Raw genomic sequence first — 16,898 nt, 5'->3', positions numbered from 1 at the left:
AAACTAACACTTCATTCTCACAGACACACACACACACACATATTACCTACCGCTGTTTACGGAGGGGTCCTTCAGCGAGGGGGGGGCAGCGGTCGTCACAGAGGCGGTCCCGCACCAGTACGACGCCGTGACGGGGAAGTACCACGGCTTCGGGATCCCATACTGACCTGGGATCAGGTAATATTCACATTTTACTTCAGAAATATGAATTACAGTTCATGTTTCCTCCCCACACATCCTGTCTCTCCTTTATAAAGCATTAAGTCTGTTTGCATGACTGTATCAATATTGCATTTTGATCTCATTCATGTTTTTGTGCAATAACATACATATTCTTAATGACAGGATGACCAATTTGTGAATATGTGTATATCCATATGTAGCCAATGCAAAACTCACATATATTATAAAATCATATATCTCTACTCTGTACTCTGAGTTTCTAAGAGAATCATTAGGTGTCAAATTAATCAGCTTTAACAACAGTACATACCTGGGAAGACGTTCTCGATGTACCAGGTGAGCAGCCAGTAAAAGGCGGCGTCGAACAGCATCATGATGATGGAGACGATGAAGGTGTAGCTCTCGCCCTCCTCCGGGCTCTGGAGGATGTTGGACCACTGGATCCCGATGCCTTGCTCCTCGTACTTCGCAAAGTTCTCGCAGCCGTACCCGAACGCCACGCAGGACAGCAGACTCTGGAGGAGTAACAAGAGCATAGTAAATCAGAAAGAGTGTGAGGAGGAGTTAATGCGTGCAGGACTTTAACCAAGAATGGGGAATACCGGCATCTTTTAAATGTATTTAATGTACCTAAGATTCTAAATCTTTATTATTGTTTTTGTCTTATTTATGTTGTACTTTCTACCGAGGGGGTCATCTGTTGTGTATTTTTAGATTATTATTATTCTTTTTTTTGTATTCTCGACTATCTGCTCGTCTAATTATCGGCAGTAAAGGAGAAACGTCATTCCAAAGCAACGACTCAGAGGACATTGCATTCAGTGATTCAGGTGATGACTTCATCTGAGCATCGAGGTCACGCTCAGCTGATCGGCAGCAGCAGACAGAAGGAAGCTCAGCTGCTGTAATTGCTGCGCCATCTTTGTGAACATCTCTCAGGACTTCATTTCAGAACAAAGATGGAGACTGAGCTGCAAACTGAGATTTGTCGGTGCTTTCATACAGTACAGAGGGAAATTGCAAATGATGCTTTTGCCCATGAGACATCATCTGCCGCGGGCCTATCACTCCGCACCGCCAGCTGTTTCATCACGCCTCATTTGCTCACAGCGTTTGTGAAGCTGCAACGATCACGGAGACTGCCTGCCCGGTGTTACTCTACCAGGCTGAGGAAGAGGAGCGACCTGCTGCAGAGACACAGACCTCCAGCTTCCTGTTTCCCCTGTCCTCTGACAAGCAATCAGCAGAGAGTCAGAGAACGAGGTGACAGCAGGGCAACCATCCTTGACCTCGGAATGAATGGCTGACAAAACCACAGCAGCCACTTATATAGCTCTGAGAGGAGGAGGAGGAGGAGGAGGACCAAACAAACGCCTTACATGAACACATGTCAGATTCATCTGGCTGCAGCCACAGAGCATCGTTAGAGGAAGAGCGATCAGCGGCGCTGTGCAGAAAGTTGTCTCTGACAGCTGCATGACGGACAGGAGCACAACCAGCTCCTGTGTGACGAAGATTGATTTGATAAACTGGAAGAGTTTTTATTCCTGCAGGAACAAGTCAGAACAGAAAGTCTGGAAAGTTTAACAACACCGGGAATCGATTAGTTACTTGGCAGAATATTATTTTGATACTCACAACTACTAAGAGAAAAATCAGCATTGCATTGCGATGAGTAAGTAAACTGGTTCATTTATGTAGGTCCTTTTTTAGGATGAGATAAGATTTATTCATCCCAATCTGCTTTACGGACAACATAGAAATTGAAAGCCTTGTTGTATTGAATTCCCTTTGTGTTTCTTGCATAAATTTAATTGTCTCAGTTTATTCTATATTAGAAATTAAATTAGTAGAGCTGAAAATAATCACACACACCAGAACCAGAGCGACCTGGCTCAAAAGGCCACAACAAAAAGGAGACACAACATGTCAGCGGGTAGGTAAAGGTGTTTATTTGCACCACACTGTTCAAGTCAACTCATGGTTTATACTCATCAGAGCCGGGTGCCTGCAGGAAAAAACAGAGAGAGAGCACAGACAGGAGCAGAGAGGCTTTAAAATAGCTGCAGAGCACCAGACCCAGGTGCCCTGAGTTACTGCAATCAGTGCAATCAATGCAGCCAAGACAGGACAGCCACACCCTCTCCACTGATGAACCCACAGGGGCATCACAGCCCCCCCCTTAAGACGGAGGCCCCAAAGGGATCCCCGAAACAACACCAAATATCCAGAGCCAGATAGACTTCCTACCCCACCGGGGCACGAGAGAGAGCATCCGCCACAACGTTGTCCTTGCCCTTAATGTGCCGAATGTCCAAACTATAGGACTGCAGGAACAGGGCCCACCTCATCAGCCGCCGGTTCGGACAGTTAAGTGAACAGAGAAAGGTAAGGGGATTATGGTCGGTATAAACTACAACTGGGCTACTCCCAAAACCCACATACACCTCAAAGTGCTGGAGGGCCCATATTAAGGCCAATGCCTCCTTTTCGATTGTTGAGTAATTGAGTTGGTACGAATTAAACTTCTTTGAGAAGTAACAAACTGACCTATCAATACCCTCAACCTCTTGCAGCAAAACCGCACCTGCCCCAACATGACTAGCATCAACCTCATCGAAGCGCGGCGCAGCGAGAACCGGAGCACAGCACAACAAGGTCCTCACATTCTCAAACGCTACCTGACACTGGTCAGACCAAATGAACTTGACTGTACCCTTCAGCAAATCAGTCAGGCGCGCAACCACTGTGGAGAAGTTCTTACAAAAGGTGCGATAGTACCCGACCAGACCTAGGAACCGCATGAGTTCCTTCTTAGTAGTGGGCACAGGAAACTGCAAAACGGCCCGCACCTTCGTGTCTACCGGACGAACTTGTCCCTGGCCGACCACCCGGCCAAGGTACGTCACTGTCGCCCTAGCGAACTCACACTTGGCCAGGTTAACAGTGAGATGCACCTCAGCCAGGCGACAGAACAGAGCACCAATGCGTTTGATGTGGTCATCCCATGTGTCACTAAACACCACTACGTCGTCAAGATAAACAGCAACCCCCTCAAGACCTGATACCACCATGTTCATGAGGCGCTGAAATGTCGCTGGCGCATTACAAAGCCCAAAACTCATCACTGTATACTCATACAGACCGAAAGGTGTAACAAACGCTGAAATCTTTTGCGCACGCGCTGTCAAAAGAACTTGCCAGTACCCCTTTAACAAGTCGAATTTACTGACATATCTAGCAGAGCCCACCAAGTCAATACAGTCCTCCATCCGTGGCAACGGGTAAGAATCTGTTTGTCACCTTATTAACCTTACGATAGTCGTTACAAAACCGCGGAGACCCATCTGATTTGCCAACCAGCAGACTAGGCGACGCCCAACTGGAGAACGACTGTACTGCAATCTGATTGTCCAACATGTACTGGACCTCAGCCTCCAGCACCCTATGCTTATCTGCAGGACAACGATAAAATCGCTGCTTAATTGGAGGACTGTCCCCCACGTCGATATCATGCTCCACGAGAGTTGTGCGCGATGGCGTATCGCCGAACAGTACCACAAACTTCCCGATTAAAGCCGCCAATTCATCTCTCTGTGCTGCCGGTAAGTGACTCAACAAGCGATCCAATTGGCATAACGACTCCGAATTCCTCAGCCTACCAGACATAACAGGTTCATCTGGTGCCTTAACATCACACTCCTCAGCCAACCCTCGATCTGAAAGCACAGAATCAACCATCATTATGGGGCCCACACCCAACTTTTTAGCCATGAAGCTATCCCCAACGGTATCACGAACATAGTACGGTTTCAGGAGGTTGACGTGACACAGTTGAGACAACTTCCTCCGATTTGGAGTAGCAATCAAGTAATTTTGATCTGACACTTTACTCTCAACAGTGTACGGGCTGGCAAACTTGGCTTTGAATGGTGAAACCTGCAGTGGCATCAAAGCCAACACCTGATCCCCTGGGCTGAATTCACGATACTCTGCTTTACGGTCATAGAGTCTCTTCATATTAGCCTGAGCACCAGCTAAATTTTTTCTTGCCATTTCCACCGCTACATACAGGCGATGACGAAAGCCCTGTACATAGTCCACTACATTTTTAGGTGGCTCACCCTCAACCAAACCATCCTGGAGAACAGATAACACACCACGCACCTTATGCCCAAAGACCAAATCATTAGGGCTGAACCCTGTACTTTCCTGAACGACTTCCCCGGACGCCAACATGAGCCATGGAAGTCCCTCCTCCCAGTCCTTCCCCATTTCCATACAATAAGCACGCAGCATGGACTTCAATGTTTGATGAAACCGCTCTAGCGCCCCCTGGCTTTGGGCATGGTAAGCCGACGCACGGTTATGCCTGACCCCCAGCTGCTGTAGGATCTGTTTGAACATATGGGAAGTGAAGTTGGTACCCTGGTCGCTTTGAATCACACGTGGGATTCCAAATGTGGAGATGAACTGGGTTAAAGCCCTAACTACTGGCTTCACTGAAATGGAGCGCAAGGGAAACGCTGCAGGATACCTTGTAGTCTGGCACATTACAGTAAGCATGTACGCACAACCGGACTTAGATGGAGGCAACGGCCCCACACAATCTATGATCAAATGCTCAAAAGGTTGACCAAGGGCTGGAATGGGACTGAGGGGTGCAGGCTTCACCACCTGACTTGGTTTACCAGTGAACTGACATATGTGGCATGCTTTAATATAACTTGCAACATCGCGCTTTAACCGAGGCCAGAAAAATAGCGTAGGACACGGTCATAGGTTTTTTTTATCCCCAAATGTCCACCACTATCATGCGCAGTTTGCAATATCACATCACGAAAGCTACTCGGCACCACCACCTGAAAAATTGCCTCCCCCACAGCATCACCAACACAGGGCACCCACTTACGCACCAGCAAGTCCCCCTGAACAAAGTAACCCTGGGCTATGTCTCTGACCTTCTCTGCCGGCAACAACTCAGTCCACAGAGCAGAAAGAGATGAATCGTCCCTCTGACTCCTGACCCAGTCCTCCTTTGACACCGACGAAGGGAGATCAGGCAGTGAGACCCAAGGGCGCCGGAAGCGGGGGGGCCAGGGGGCCATTGGCCCCCCCACTTTACGGCCCTGCCCCACATTTTCGCAGCAGCGGATGCCGCGAAACACTGTACACATCCCGTTTCAATAATTCCCCTCTACTCTAAAGTCGCATCTAAAAAGAACGCCATCTGATCTAGCTGTGTATATTTTGTTATTTTTGATTGTTATATTCAATCTCACTAGCTACAGGCATTTTTGAAGCTTGTAAAGGGAAGAACACAACTCGCCTCTCCCTCGCCACTCTGCTCTTCCACAGCGCCGCTTCCCCTCCCTCCGCTGACATTATGAATGTAAGGCATAGTAATCATAGATAACACCGCAGGGTCCGTTACAGTTTGTTTTCATCTGATTTCAAATAAACAAAGTCTTGGCTTTCAGAATATTAAACTTGTTTCGGCAAATTCAGATGATAAATACAGCTTTGAAGCTTAACGGCATAATTACAAGCGGAGAACGGAGTAACTTGACGTCACAGTAAGCATAACAACAGCCGGTGTTTCTCCTGAGAGTTTTCCCCGGGAAACAAACGCAAAAATACACAAACACACACACACACACTCGCGAGCTCCCCCCAGACCAGTAATCCAAACGAAAATATCTTCCCTCCGTAGTATTTTGATCATTTGCTCATAATCAATCAGATCGATCCAGAGAAGAGGAAACTTTAAAGGCCTTTTTCTCAAAATGATGACTCGGTGACAGTCATTATATAATGTGACATATTTCGCTTAATATTTGGAGAACAAAAACAATCCTGATATCATTAGAAAGTTAGGAATCTCCTCTTTCCAACAGTGTAAACAACTCAAAATGTGTCTTCGGATCAATGCGACTGATTTCGATGGAGCAGGTCACTTTGCATTAGGTAAAATACAGCAGGCAGACATAACAGGAAGAATATGTACATTTTAATCCAATCAAAGAGGACATTGTCACACCATTCAAATGTATCCATGTACATTACAACCAATAACAAAGCTTAGATGTGTTTATTTGTTACGTTGTTTACGTTATATGTTACGTTGTTCAGTGTGTGTCAGCCGTTAACCTAGATAGATAAACTTGCAAACATGTCAGAAGAACCGGCGCATAAGAAAACAAAATACTGTCAAACTAAGCTGAAATTAAACAACTTGAATGTCACATCCCTGACATCCACACTCTGGAGCCTGGTCCTTCAACCATAGAACCAGCACAGCCAGATGAACCCCAGCAGCAGCTCTGCGGCCGCAGAGGCTGTCAAAACCGCCGCCGCCGGCATCGTTGAACCGAAACAGGCTGGTTCCGACTGCATGGAGGTTTGTTGTCGGGACATTGTGACGGGCAAATAAAAGCTTATTTGGGCAAAGAGAAAGGTACTTCAATGCAGAATGGTACAAAAACAGAGAGTGGTTAATTATTTGCAAAACCACTAAACGAGCCTTCTGTGAAATATGCAGGTGTGCTGCTGTCAAACGGCTTGTAACTTTCTCCAAATGTGGAGATGACAGCTTTGTAAATACCTAGTTAATAACTGGAACTTTTCACAGAGCTTACTTCAGTCAAACACCAGTCAACATTCAGCTTGTCAAACAAGAGCGTAGCAGGAACAAAGAAGAGATGGGATGATGTGTGGGCTGGACCTGTATATTTCATTTACAGGAAAGGAGTGAGTAGAGGGTCGAGTTGTCCATTCTTGTTCTGTTTTCTCTGACTATCTTCCTCCCCTCTCAGACTTTCATTTGCTCGCGCTACTAAAGAGACACGTTACCATGGAAACCAAACAATGGTGTAGCTGTATTGAAGTCCGAGTGGAAACAGTAACATTTGGTGCGTTATGTTCAAATCAGATTTAGTCAGAAATCGGGAGAAATGCGGAATACATATGACCCCGGGAGGAAAACGGGAGTCTCCCGTGAAAATCGGGAGGGTTGGCAAGTAATACACACGCACTTTTTGGCCCCCCCACTTCTGAAATGAATCCGGCGCTGCTGGTGAGACCACATGTACCACATTACTTTTGCTACACTCCGAAACATGTGGGTCAGCAGACATTTTACGGCTCTGTGCACGTGTCACAGCACAAACTGGAAACACACTTGGAAACTGCAAACCACTCTCATCTGGCCACCGGCCTGGAAACCACCACAGGCGGTGGCACACCAGCCCACACAGCACTACCAGCGAGATCGTTGCCCAAAATCATATGTATCCCATCAAGTGGCAACGCGGGACGCACGCCGATAGACACAACTCCCCGCACCAGCCCGCAATCCAGCACTATTGTATGCCGTGGCACAGGGATCAAGCCCATCTCCATGCCCCTCATCAGCACAAAATCCCCCGTTTCTGTCTCTGACGAAAAAGGCAACACTGACTCAACAATTAATGAGTATCTAGCCGCTGTATCACGCAACACCTTAATCGGCACATATTTGTCACTACCGACTACTGATACAACAGCTTCAGTGATGAACGGCTCAAAACCAGAACCCGCATCCGGGTCGGCACAAACCGGCTTCTTATCAGGCACCATGCCCGAGCCTACACCCAACGGTTTTTTTATCCAACACGGCAGAACAACACATGGCTGGAGCATGTGGTGACAAACGAGGCTTCCCCTTAGTTTCCAGCAACGGACACTGCTCCTTCCAATGACCCCCTCCTCTGCAATAATGACATAGGTCCACTTTGGCCCCCTCGGGTCGCCCTGTACCTACAAATCTACGGGAGGAGCCTGGTGAAAACTTTGCACCACCGCGGGCATAGTCATTGTCTTCTCCACGTTTCCAATCACCCCTAGAATACTTCTCAGTAAAACTGCCCCTATGTGTCAACACAAAATCGTCCGCTAATTCAGCAGCTCTAAATGCGGTGGAAGGTTTCTGTTCATTCACATACGTGGCCACACGCTGAGGGAGAATGTTTTTAAATTGTTCCAAGACAATGAGCTCACAAAGACCGTCAAAACTTGCAACCTTTGCTGCCGCGCACCACCGCTGAAAATGAGAAGTTAAATCACGGATAAACTCCACATGTGTCTGCTTATCTCCCTTGACCCAACTTCTGAACCTTTGACGATACGCTTCAGGAACCAGTTCGTAAGACTTCAACACCACTGATTTTACTCTATCATAGTCCAAAGCATTTTTGCCACAAACAGCTGAATAGGCTTCCTGTGCTCGCCCAGTGAGTACACACTGAAGTAACAGCACTCTGTCCAAATCTGACCAGTTTCTTGCCTCTGCTATGCGTTCAAATAGAGTGAAAAAAATGTCCGGGTCACGCTCATTGAACTTTGGCACTAATCGCAAGTAAGAAATGATATCGCCACTGCCTGATGCCGACCTATCACCACCATCCTCCCCTGGAGAAAACTTGCCCTCTCCCATCAGCCGTAATCTAGCATGTTCCACCTCACATTTCATCTTTTCCACCTCCAGCATCTTCTCCACCTCTAAACGCTTCTCTACCTCCTGCTGCTGACCCCTCATCTCCAACTGCAACTTCTCCTGCTCCAACCTCAACTCCAACTGCAACTTCTCCTGCTCCAACCTCAACTCCAACTGCAACTTCTCCTGCTCCAACCTCAACTCCAACTGCAACTTCTCCTGCTCCAACTGCAATCTCTCCTGATCAAACTGCATGGCCAAAAGCTCCTGTTGCTGCTCGAACGTCAAACCAGCTGTCTGAACCACTACCGGCACGAACCCTGCCGCACCAGACTCACTCTTCTGCAACACCCCCTGCTCAAACAAAGATGACACAATGACAGTTTTAATGTCATGTTTCCGCTTGCTCCCCACAACAGCAATGTCATAGTGCTCTGCTATTTCGACTGCGCCTTCTGGCAATCATCTAAGAAAGACACTGAGGGCGCATCCACAAACGCTGACAAAGAAGTCATAATAGCCAATCAGAAAGCAAAGTATTAAACTGCCAACACGCATGGGCATAAGATTAACCCAACAGAGAATTTCCCCCTAACTGCCTAAATAAAATCTTCCTAATCTCACCTAGTCTTCATGTGGCTTGCGGTGGGTAATTACGCAATGGAACCCGGCGGAGTTATGGAGCGACCTGCACGCAGGTAACACCTAGAACTCACGCAGACGTGCCCCGAGACAGCTGTCCGAAAACAGCTGACACTAACCACGTCGCCACAACACTATGGAAAAAAAAAAGAAACAGACGCAACCCAAGGGTAAACGCCACTTAAGCCTAGTGGGGAAAATCTCTTTTACAAAAGCGTAACAAACAGCAACATCTTACCTTCTGATTGGCACACAAAACCTGACGACATGTCAAACACTACAGCTTCCTGAAACCCAAAAGACATGATGTGTCCCCCAAATAGCAGCGACAAGCCAGCACACAGCTGGACCACAACAATGAATCAGCTGCTCAATGACACCATGTGCTCTGAGCACTACACAAACTTTTTAAACTAGTGATGTTACGTATTGCGCCGAGGCTTCGGAGCGTGTGTCGAGTAATCCCCGAAGCTTTTTGTAAAGCATGTATCGAGGCTTGTATCGTTTTGGGCCAGTGACGTCATCGATGACAAACGAAGCCTCGCTGCCTGTCGATACCACGTGACTGCTTCAGGAAGCGATTCAGATCGGTTGAACCCGGTTGAACCACAGCGCTCATATTCCCCATGCCATGGATGTATAATAAGAACCATATTACCCCTCCTGTACCCGGGCCCACGATGGAATCAAGAGAGCTCAGACCCTCACCTATATAGAGGTCGGAACATGTCATAAGTATAAATAGATACAAGCATAAATAAATGTAGGAATAAAAACATGAATAAATACAGGAATAAATATGGTCCAGTGTTGTCAGGGAGATTCAGTGTGTGTGCTGTGGCTCAGCTGGAAAGCAGTTGACTCATGACAGCAGGGTCCCTGGTTCAACAACTGAACAATACGTATTTTTTGTTGTTTATAAAAGCTACAGCGAAATGAGATAATGTAGTTAATAAATGTATTCTTTGGTTGTATTCCTTAGGCTTTTCAATCACAATCATTCAACTGGAATAAAAACAATATTGTTAACATGAAAATATGATATGATAATATTAATGTTGGTTGTTTAGAGTTATTCTAAGGCTTTACTCATTGGGAACTCGGTATGAGAAAGAGCACACTGTTGAGATGTCCAATCTGCCTGTTTTACACACTTTGACCAACAGGGGGTTTATGTTCAAATGAAGCCCATGATGAAGCCTCATGAGATGAACCCTTTTGCGAACCAATTGGCTGGAAAGCTTCAAAGCTTCCTAAGGCTTCATCTTGCCATCACTACAAATAACCCGTTGGACGAGCCCCCATTTGTTGCGACCTGGCTCAAAAGGCCACAACAAAAAGGAGACACAACATGTCAGCGGGTAGGTAAAGGTGTTTATTTGCACCACACTGTTCAAGTCAACTCATGGTTTATACTCATCAGAGCCGGGTGCCTGCAGGAAAAAACAGAGAGAGAGAACAGACAGGAGCAGAGAGGCTTTAAAATAGCTGCAGAGCACCAGACCCAGGTGCCCTGAGTTACTGCAATCAGTGCAATCAATGCAGCCAAGACAGGACAGCCACACCCTCTCCACTGATGAACCCACAGGGGCATCACAATTGGCAATTATTTGTAATATACTGAGAGAATAATGAGCAGTGCATTGTGATTAGTAGGTAATACTAATGTACTTATGTTGGTCTATTGAGAGTTTCCTAAATAAGAGTGCATTATTAGACATGTCTTAACAAAACTCATATGCTGAAGTGAGCGTCCAGATGTTAAAAAAGCAGGAATCATGACCTGATAGCAATATCAAATGATTTTGCAGGAATTAGCATTTTCCTCAGGATTTTTCCAGGACAGAAAGATGAATTGAAAATATTTCCAGAAAACAGAATAGCTCGAGGCGCTCTCTTGTTTCCACCTCGTTAAGAAGTGCAGGTAAAAAAATATTTTAAAAGTACAGTACAGAGTGGTAGGATGTGATTCCTGCCTGCAGCTGCTCTCAGAAGCTCTTCTCGTAAATCCAGGTGATCTTTAGAAATTATAGACTTCATTATCAAGGACAATGTGGGGGACAATTTGTATGCCTCGGCACGATGGGGTTTCATCCTAGCTCTGCACACACACACACACAGATCAGTGATGAAGTGTGAGGATGAACTGGATAGTGGTTTGGTCAGAGGAACATTGCTCATGCTAATTAGAGGAGCAGAGGGAGATCCATCTCACTGTGCAGAGGCAGAGGGAGATGTAAGTGCCAGGGGAGTGTGGAGATTAAAAAAGGTTTGTACTGCTTTATATTTAAAACGCATACATCACCTGCATGCAGAGTGCAAAAGGAAATGGACTGGAAAGACTGAAATAATGTTTACGGTCTTACTCAAAGTTATTTCTATTGGATGTCGGTTTGAAGCAGGTTTAACAAAGTACAATACATTTGAAAGCGTGTCTATTAGGAAGCCTCAATTATATAGCCTTAAAATGATATATCATAATGTATTTTTAAGATATTTAATCTAATCGAACATTTCGTTTTTAGTCCTTTCAGACAAAAACAATATGAATATTTAATAGTTTTCATTATTTTAATCTATTTATTCAGGCATGCATTTCATTATTTAATTCAATTTCTTCTTACATTTAAAAAATAATAATTTGTATGCATTCTGTGGATACAGCTGAATGGTAATGGACATTTTATTAATACATATATAAATAATATAATACAAACATTCAGACGGCCCTAGACGACATGCACACAACAGTGTTTGCTTCTCCTCGAGTTGATATCGTATTGTTGAAAGGACAAAAAAGAGAAGATAACCTGATGAAGTTTTGGGGCGATACACAGCGATGAAGATTCAGGATGCTGTGTCTTTGTGTGCAGAAAGGACAGCGTGAGGACAAATGATAGCAGCAGCTCCATAAAGGTCGCAGAAAGGCTACACTGAAGGTTGAGCAATGGTGCAGCATTTATCTTGATAAGACAGAAGAGGGGGGAGAATCTTCCTCACTGTGTCCGTCTACTCCCTTCTTTATGTACGTCCAGTTTTAATAAAGTTCTGCAGGTTTGTGGCAAAAGATGTCAAGACAATTGGGAAGCAATGCAGAGTGACAGGATGAATATGTATTCCTAAATTATTGAATGTTTAAAGTTCACAGAAACTCTAAATCCATCTTGCAGACACAACTCATTATCAGAGTTATGCAGAGAGGATGAGGGCAAATCTATAAAGAAATAATCGAGTAGATGAACTTCCTTTCAACATGAGAAACGTTATCAACCTGCACCTGATGTAGCTATTTTGGACTTTGCACACGTCCAAAGTAGTACTTGTATTTTCATAATTACAAATATCTTTACATTTGAAAACAATTCATACTTTTGCATTTACATTTTGTATTTCCCTGCCACTTAAATAAAGGTTTATCTAATCTGTTTTCTTTTTTATTGGGACAACGGAGCACAATCAGTGAAAATGATAACATGAAAAAAATATATAAGACATTAATTTATGTATGAACCATTGTACGTGTTTATTTAATTATTTGTACATTTATTTATTTATTTATTTACTTACTTATTTGTGTGGAAATGTATTCATTTATTTATTTTCATTTGTATATTTTTTTTCTCTCATGTTTTATTTGATACTGGAACAATACAACATAAAATAATAATTTAAATTAATTAATTAAATTAAATAATAAAAAAAGATCTTAACCATGTATAACAGTTACATTTTCTAAAAATCTATCCCATTTATCTTCTTGGAATCTAGGAGTACAAGTTAATTTCTCCATAGAGCAGATAGAGTTTATTTTGTTAATAGGAAGAGCAAAAGTTACTTTGTAAAAGTTTCTTTTTTGGCAATAATAGTCCAGGTATGCATTTCTTTTATTATTATTTATGCGCAAAACGTTTTTAGGTGGAATATCTAAGATTGAAATGGCCTACTCCTTTCCAAAAAGGCTGCACATGTGGACAATGCCAAACATGTGTGCATGGTAATCTTATCTTTAATCATCAAACTTAAGTTTGTTTGGATATACAGTACAGTAAATGGAAAAGGAGCTTTGATTGCCAAAGTGTGATTATAGTGGCTGATAACATACCTCAGAGTACGGTGAGTATGACAACAGCAGGAGGAGATATTAAAACAGACTCACCACCGCCACCTTGACCTGGAAGCCCATGACGTCCCTCCAGGCGTAGCAGAGGATGTGCGGCAGGTAGAGGACGAAGTAGATGAGGCCGCCGCACGCCGCTGCGAGGTTAGCCTTGGAGAAGAAGACGCTGATGAAGAAGCACTGCGTGACGGTGGCCAGGCAGAACACCAGCAGGAAGACGAAGATCACAGAGGGGTCGCTGTACTGCAGAACCTTACCGTACTGACACAGGAAGCAGACACATGACACTGAAGCAAACACTTTGGAGTTTTAGTCGAGGAGATTGGGGAAAACAGATTCAGAAAGTGTGATTAAAGATGATTATTTGAGGAGGAGGAGGCAGAATAAAAGAGCTTTAAAAGGGTTCAAATATAATTTTTTGTGAAACAACCCAACATGAAACTCTGTTACTGTGCCAGTTTGAAGGAGGACCCTACTCTATTTTTACTGAGTTTAAATCTGGAGAGTCCCAGTTTGGAAAATTGTGCTTTTTGATGCAACTATGATTAAAACCTCGTGATTTAATCGTTTTTTCCTCATTAACGTAATGTCAGACTAAAGTCTCTGCAGAAGTAGAGCTGGGTCCTCCTCTAATCAATGGTAAATCATGTCACCTTCAGGATGAGAGCGAGGAGCACGGCGCTGAGGGCCAGCGGCAGCAGGCTGGACACCGCCCAGCTCAGCCAGTAGATGGCCCCCCGCAGACCCATGATCCTCACCGTCTCCTTCAGACGCGCCTCCTTCTCCGCCACGATGCCCTTCACGATCATGGCCACCGAGTAGATCCACGCTAACGTCATGTATAAAGGCAGGGAGCGGGCCAGAGAGCGCAGGAACCTGAGGGGGGAGCCGGGGGCAGCTTATAACGGGGGTCTGGAGGATGAGTCGTGGAACACCAATGCTCATGTGCAATACCGTTAACGCTTCATTACCTTACAAGTTATCATAGTTTGTTAATGTTACCGGCTCACCTGTAGTTTATATTAACCTGCTGTAACTCCTAGACTTGTTAGGCTTGCAATGCATCCTGGTACATGTAGGCATTGCACATCAGGAGCAACATAAACCTGGGTCTGGAGTATGGCTGCTGATGCATATTTGTTTTCTGCCAGCTTGAAGATTAAATGTGCAAGTTATGTGTCTTAATAATTGTATTTTAATAATAATAGAATATAATCATATATAATTTGTGTTCATTATTTATTCATTTTGTCTCCAGGTTTTGTTTTCATCTCTCCTTTAACAGCACCTGCGTTATATTTTTTCTCCTGTGGCTGTTTCATATTTGAAAAGTTATACAAAAAAGACACTGAAATATGCCTGACCGCTGTGTAAAGCCACATTTGTATCACTATGATCTACCTCTATTACATGCTCATTTTATCCTATGTTAATATAGATCATATTGATTATCACTGCTGTCACAGAGAGGCTTCACTGTGCAGACTGCATCTCCTGGCAGAGATCTCATCACATCCATAAGCTTCCTGATTGTAATGATCTCTGCGTGCAGTCACATCTCCATGATCCTCCTGCTGACTTCCTTGTCCAGAGGAGAGGCATTCAAACACACTTCTCACCACAGTGCTGATATAAAGAAAACCTTCAAATGTACAAATAAAACTTCTGAATGTATGTAGACATGTAGTTTGAAGTGTGTCTGCACTTGACGCAGGGGAGTGTGTGGGAGAGGAATGGGATTTTAAGTTTGAAAGTAAATGTAATGTTCCAGCAGCCTCACATTTCTGGATCAATAGCGTCTAATTACATTAATTCGTTTTAGTCCTGTGTGCATGAGTGATTGATGACACGTCAATAACACAGAGGAGGTCTCTGTTGTTGTGTACGACTAATTCATCACATTTTAATGAGTTTCAAAGCATTTGGAGGATGTGTCAAAACAAGGACACCCTGCAGCGTACAGTATGTGTGTGTGTGTGTGTGTGTGTGTTGATCTTCAGTGATCTGTTGGTTATTAATAAAAACAGACTCCAGAACAATAGAAGGTAGTCGCTGCTATAACAGAAGAGACCGAGTGCACGGGATCAGGTGTCGGTGACAGAAGCGTTTGTTGTCACACCTAATCCAGATACAGCTTTATGATAATTGCCGTTTGATTTGCTATTATTATTAATGCGATGAGAATGGCTGTGAAATGATCACTTAGAGCGGGCCTGTGATCTGAATACACATCCTCCTAGGCTCTGCTCTAACTCAATGTATTGTTGTTAATGTTTACAAATGGCTGATGGCTCCAAACACATCATGCTGATGGAAAATTACATTTCACCCAGCTGTTCAAATATCATTTTATTTAGCAGCCGCATTTCCTAATTAAACTGCAAAAAATTGATTAGGCCGATCGAGAATCACAATCCTTTTTATGTCGTTTACAACGCTTCAGAACAAGGAGCTGAAGGATGGGCTGCAATAATAATAATAATACTGCATGCAACTTGAAACAACTAAAACGTGTTCAAGTAGCTAATAAGACGTAATGTTGGTCACATTTTCTGTGAACAACATTTTTTTCTCAAAGTTTGTGCAGTGATGGAAGATGTTTGGAGCATTAGATGATCGCGCTCGACTGTATTATGCATCATGAGCGTGATGAAGCTCAGATAGCGTTGCTCGTCTTCACTATTGTTCACTCTTCGGCCTGCGTGCATTATGCATGAGCTCAAAGGCTGCAGAAATAAATCTACTATCAGACTTTTCTTTTAGTCGGCACGGAAAAAGGAAATATTAATCTTGTTTGGCTATATCTCTGACACATAACCCAGGAGTTCATTCATCCTACTTTTTCTCACAATCTTACGGGATGTAAAAGGTGCAAAACTAGAGCGGGAGAAAATGCATTTTCATGTCATTCAGTCCTCCAATGCACCAAAGAAGAAGAAGTGATGCAATTACAGGAAATAAAAGGGCAAAAACGAAGCAGTGATATTCATTTGACTTAATTGCAGTGTTGCTTCCATGCTCAATTAATTAGACTGAAGAGGCTGATTTGAAGAATTAAGGGTAATGATTTGATTCTGTGCTCATTAATTGGTAATGATTAATAACAGCGAAAAATACCAAAACACAAAGCATGAACAATCGTCTGACCAGAGCAGCAGGTTTATATTTTCCTGCTTCTAAGACTACAGGAAATACAACTCTGACTTTCTGTAGAGTTCGACTCCTAAATGTACCAACATTTAGCATAGCATAATGCCTCGTTTTGCATATTTTAACAAAACATTCCATAAATAAAAAATGTATATTTTTAATTATAAATTATCAAAAAAGGAAGTTTCACTACTACTACCTGTAGTGTCCCTCTCAAATTCAACTTTTCAATACACAAGGATGCAGCTTTGTTGGTGTTATAACTCTCCAAAATGGACATTTCTGAAAAATAAGTGGCTATACTTTGTCAAAGGGTCAAATGTGACAAAAAAG

At 43.8% G+C, this 16,898-nt stretch overlaps 1 protein-coding gene across 3 annotated transcripts in view; it reads right to left on the bottom strand.

The window, feature by feature from the left end:
- Positions 1-16,898, bottom strand: part of LOC117559274 (phospholipid-transporting ATPase ABCA1-like) — a 135,226-nt gene that overhangs the window by 79,195 nt on the left and 39,133 nt on the right. For 2 of the 3 annotated variants that reach the window (XM_034235991.1, XM_034236150.1), the window contains exons 15-18: positions 14,069-14,291; positions 13,455-13,676; positions 494-698; positions 51-167 (exon numbers count right to left, since the gene is read on the bottom strand). In XM_034235991.1, coding sequence (XP_034091882.1) covers positions 51-167; positions 494-698; positions 13,455-13,676; positions 14,069-14,291 — 767 coding nt within the window. The remainder of the gene's footprint in view (positions 1-50; positions 168-493; positions 699-13,454; positions 13,677-14,068; positions 14,292-16,898) is intronic. The other variant, XM_034236066.1, reaches the window with a different exon arrangement.

The sequence above is a fragment of the Gymnodraco acuticeps genome, unplaced genomic scaffold, assembly GCF_902827175.1.
Source record: "Gymnodraco acuticeps unplaced genomic scaffold, fGymAcu1.1, whole genome shotgun sequence".
Taxonomy (NCBI): domain Eukaryota; kingdom Metazoa; phylum Chordata; class Actinopteri; order Perciformes; family Bathydraconidae; genus Gymnodraco; species Gymnodraco acuticeps.
The sequence above is the reverse complement of the archived record's forward strand: the minus strand, read 5'-3'. Positions and strand labels throughout refer to the sequence as shown.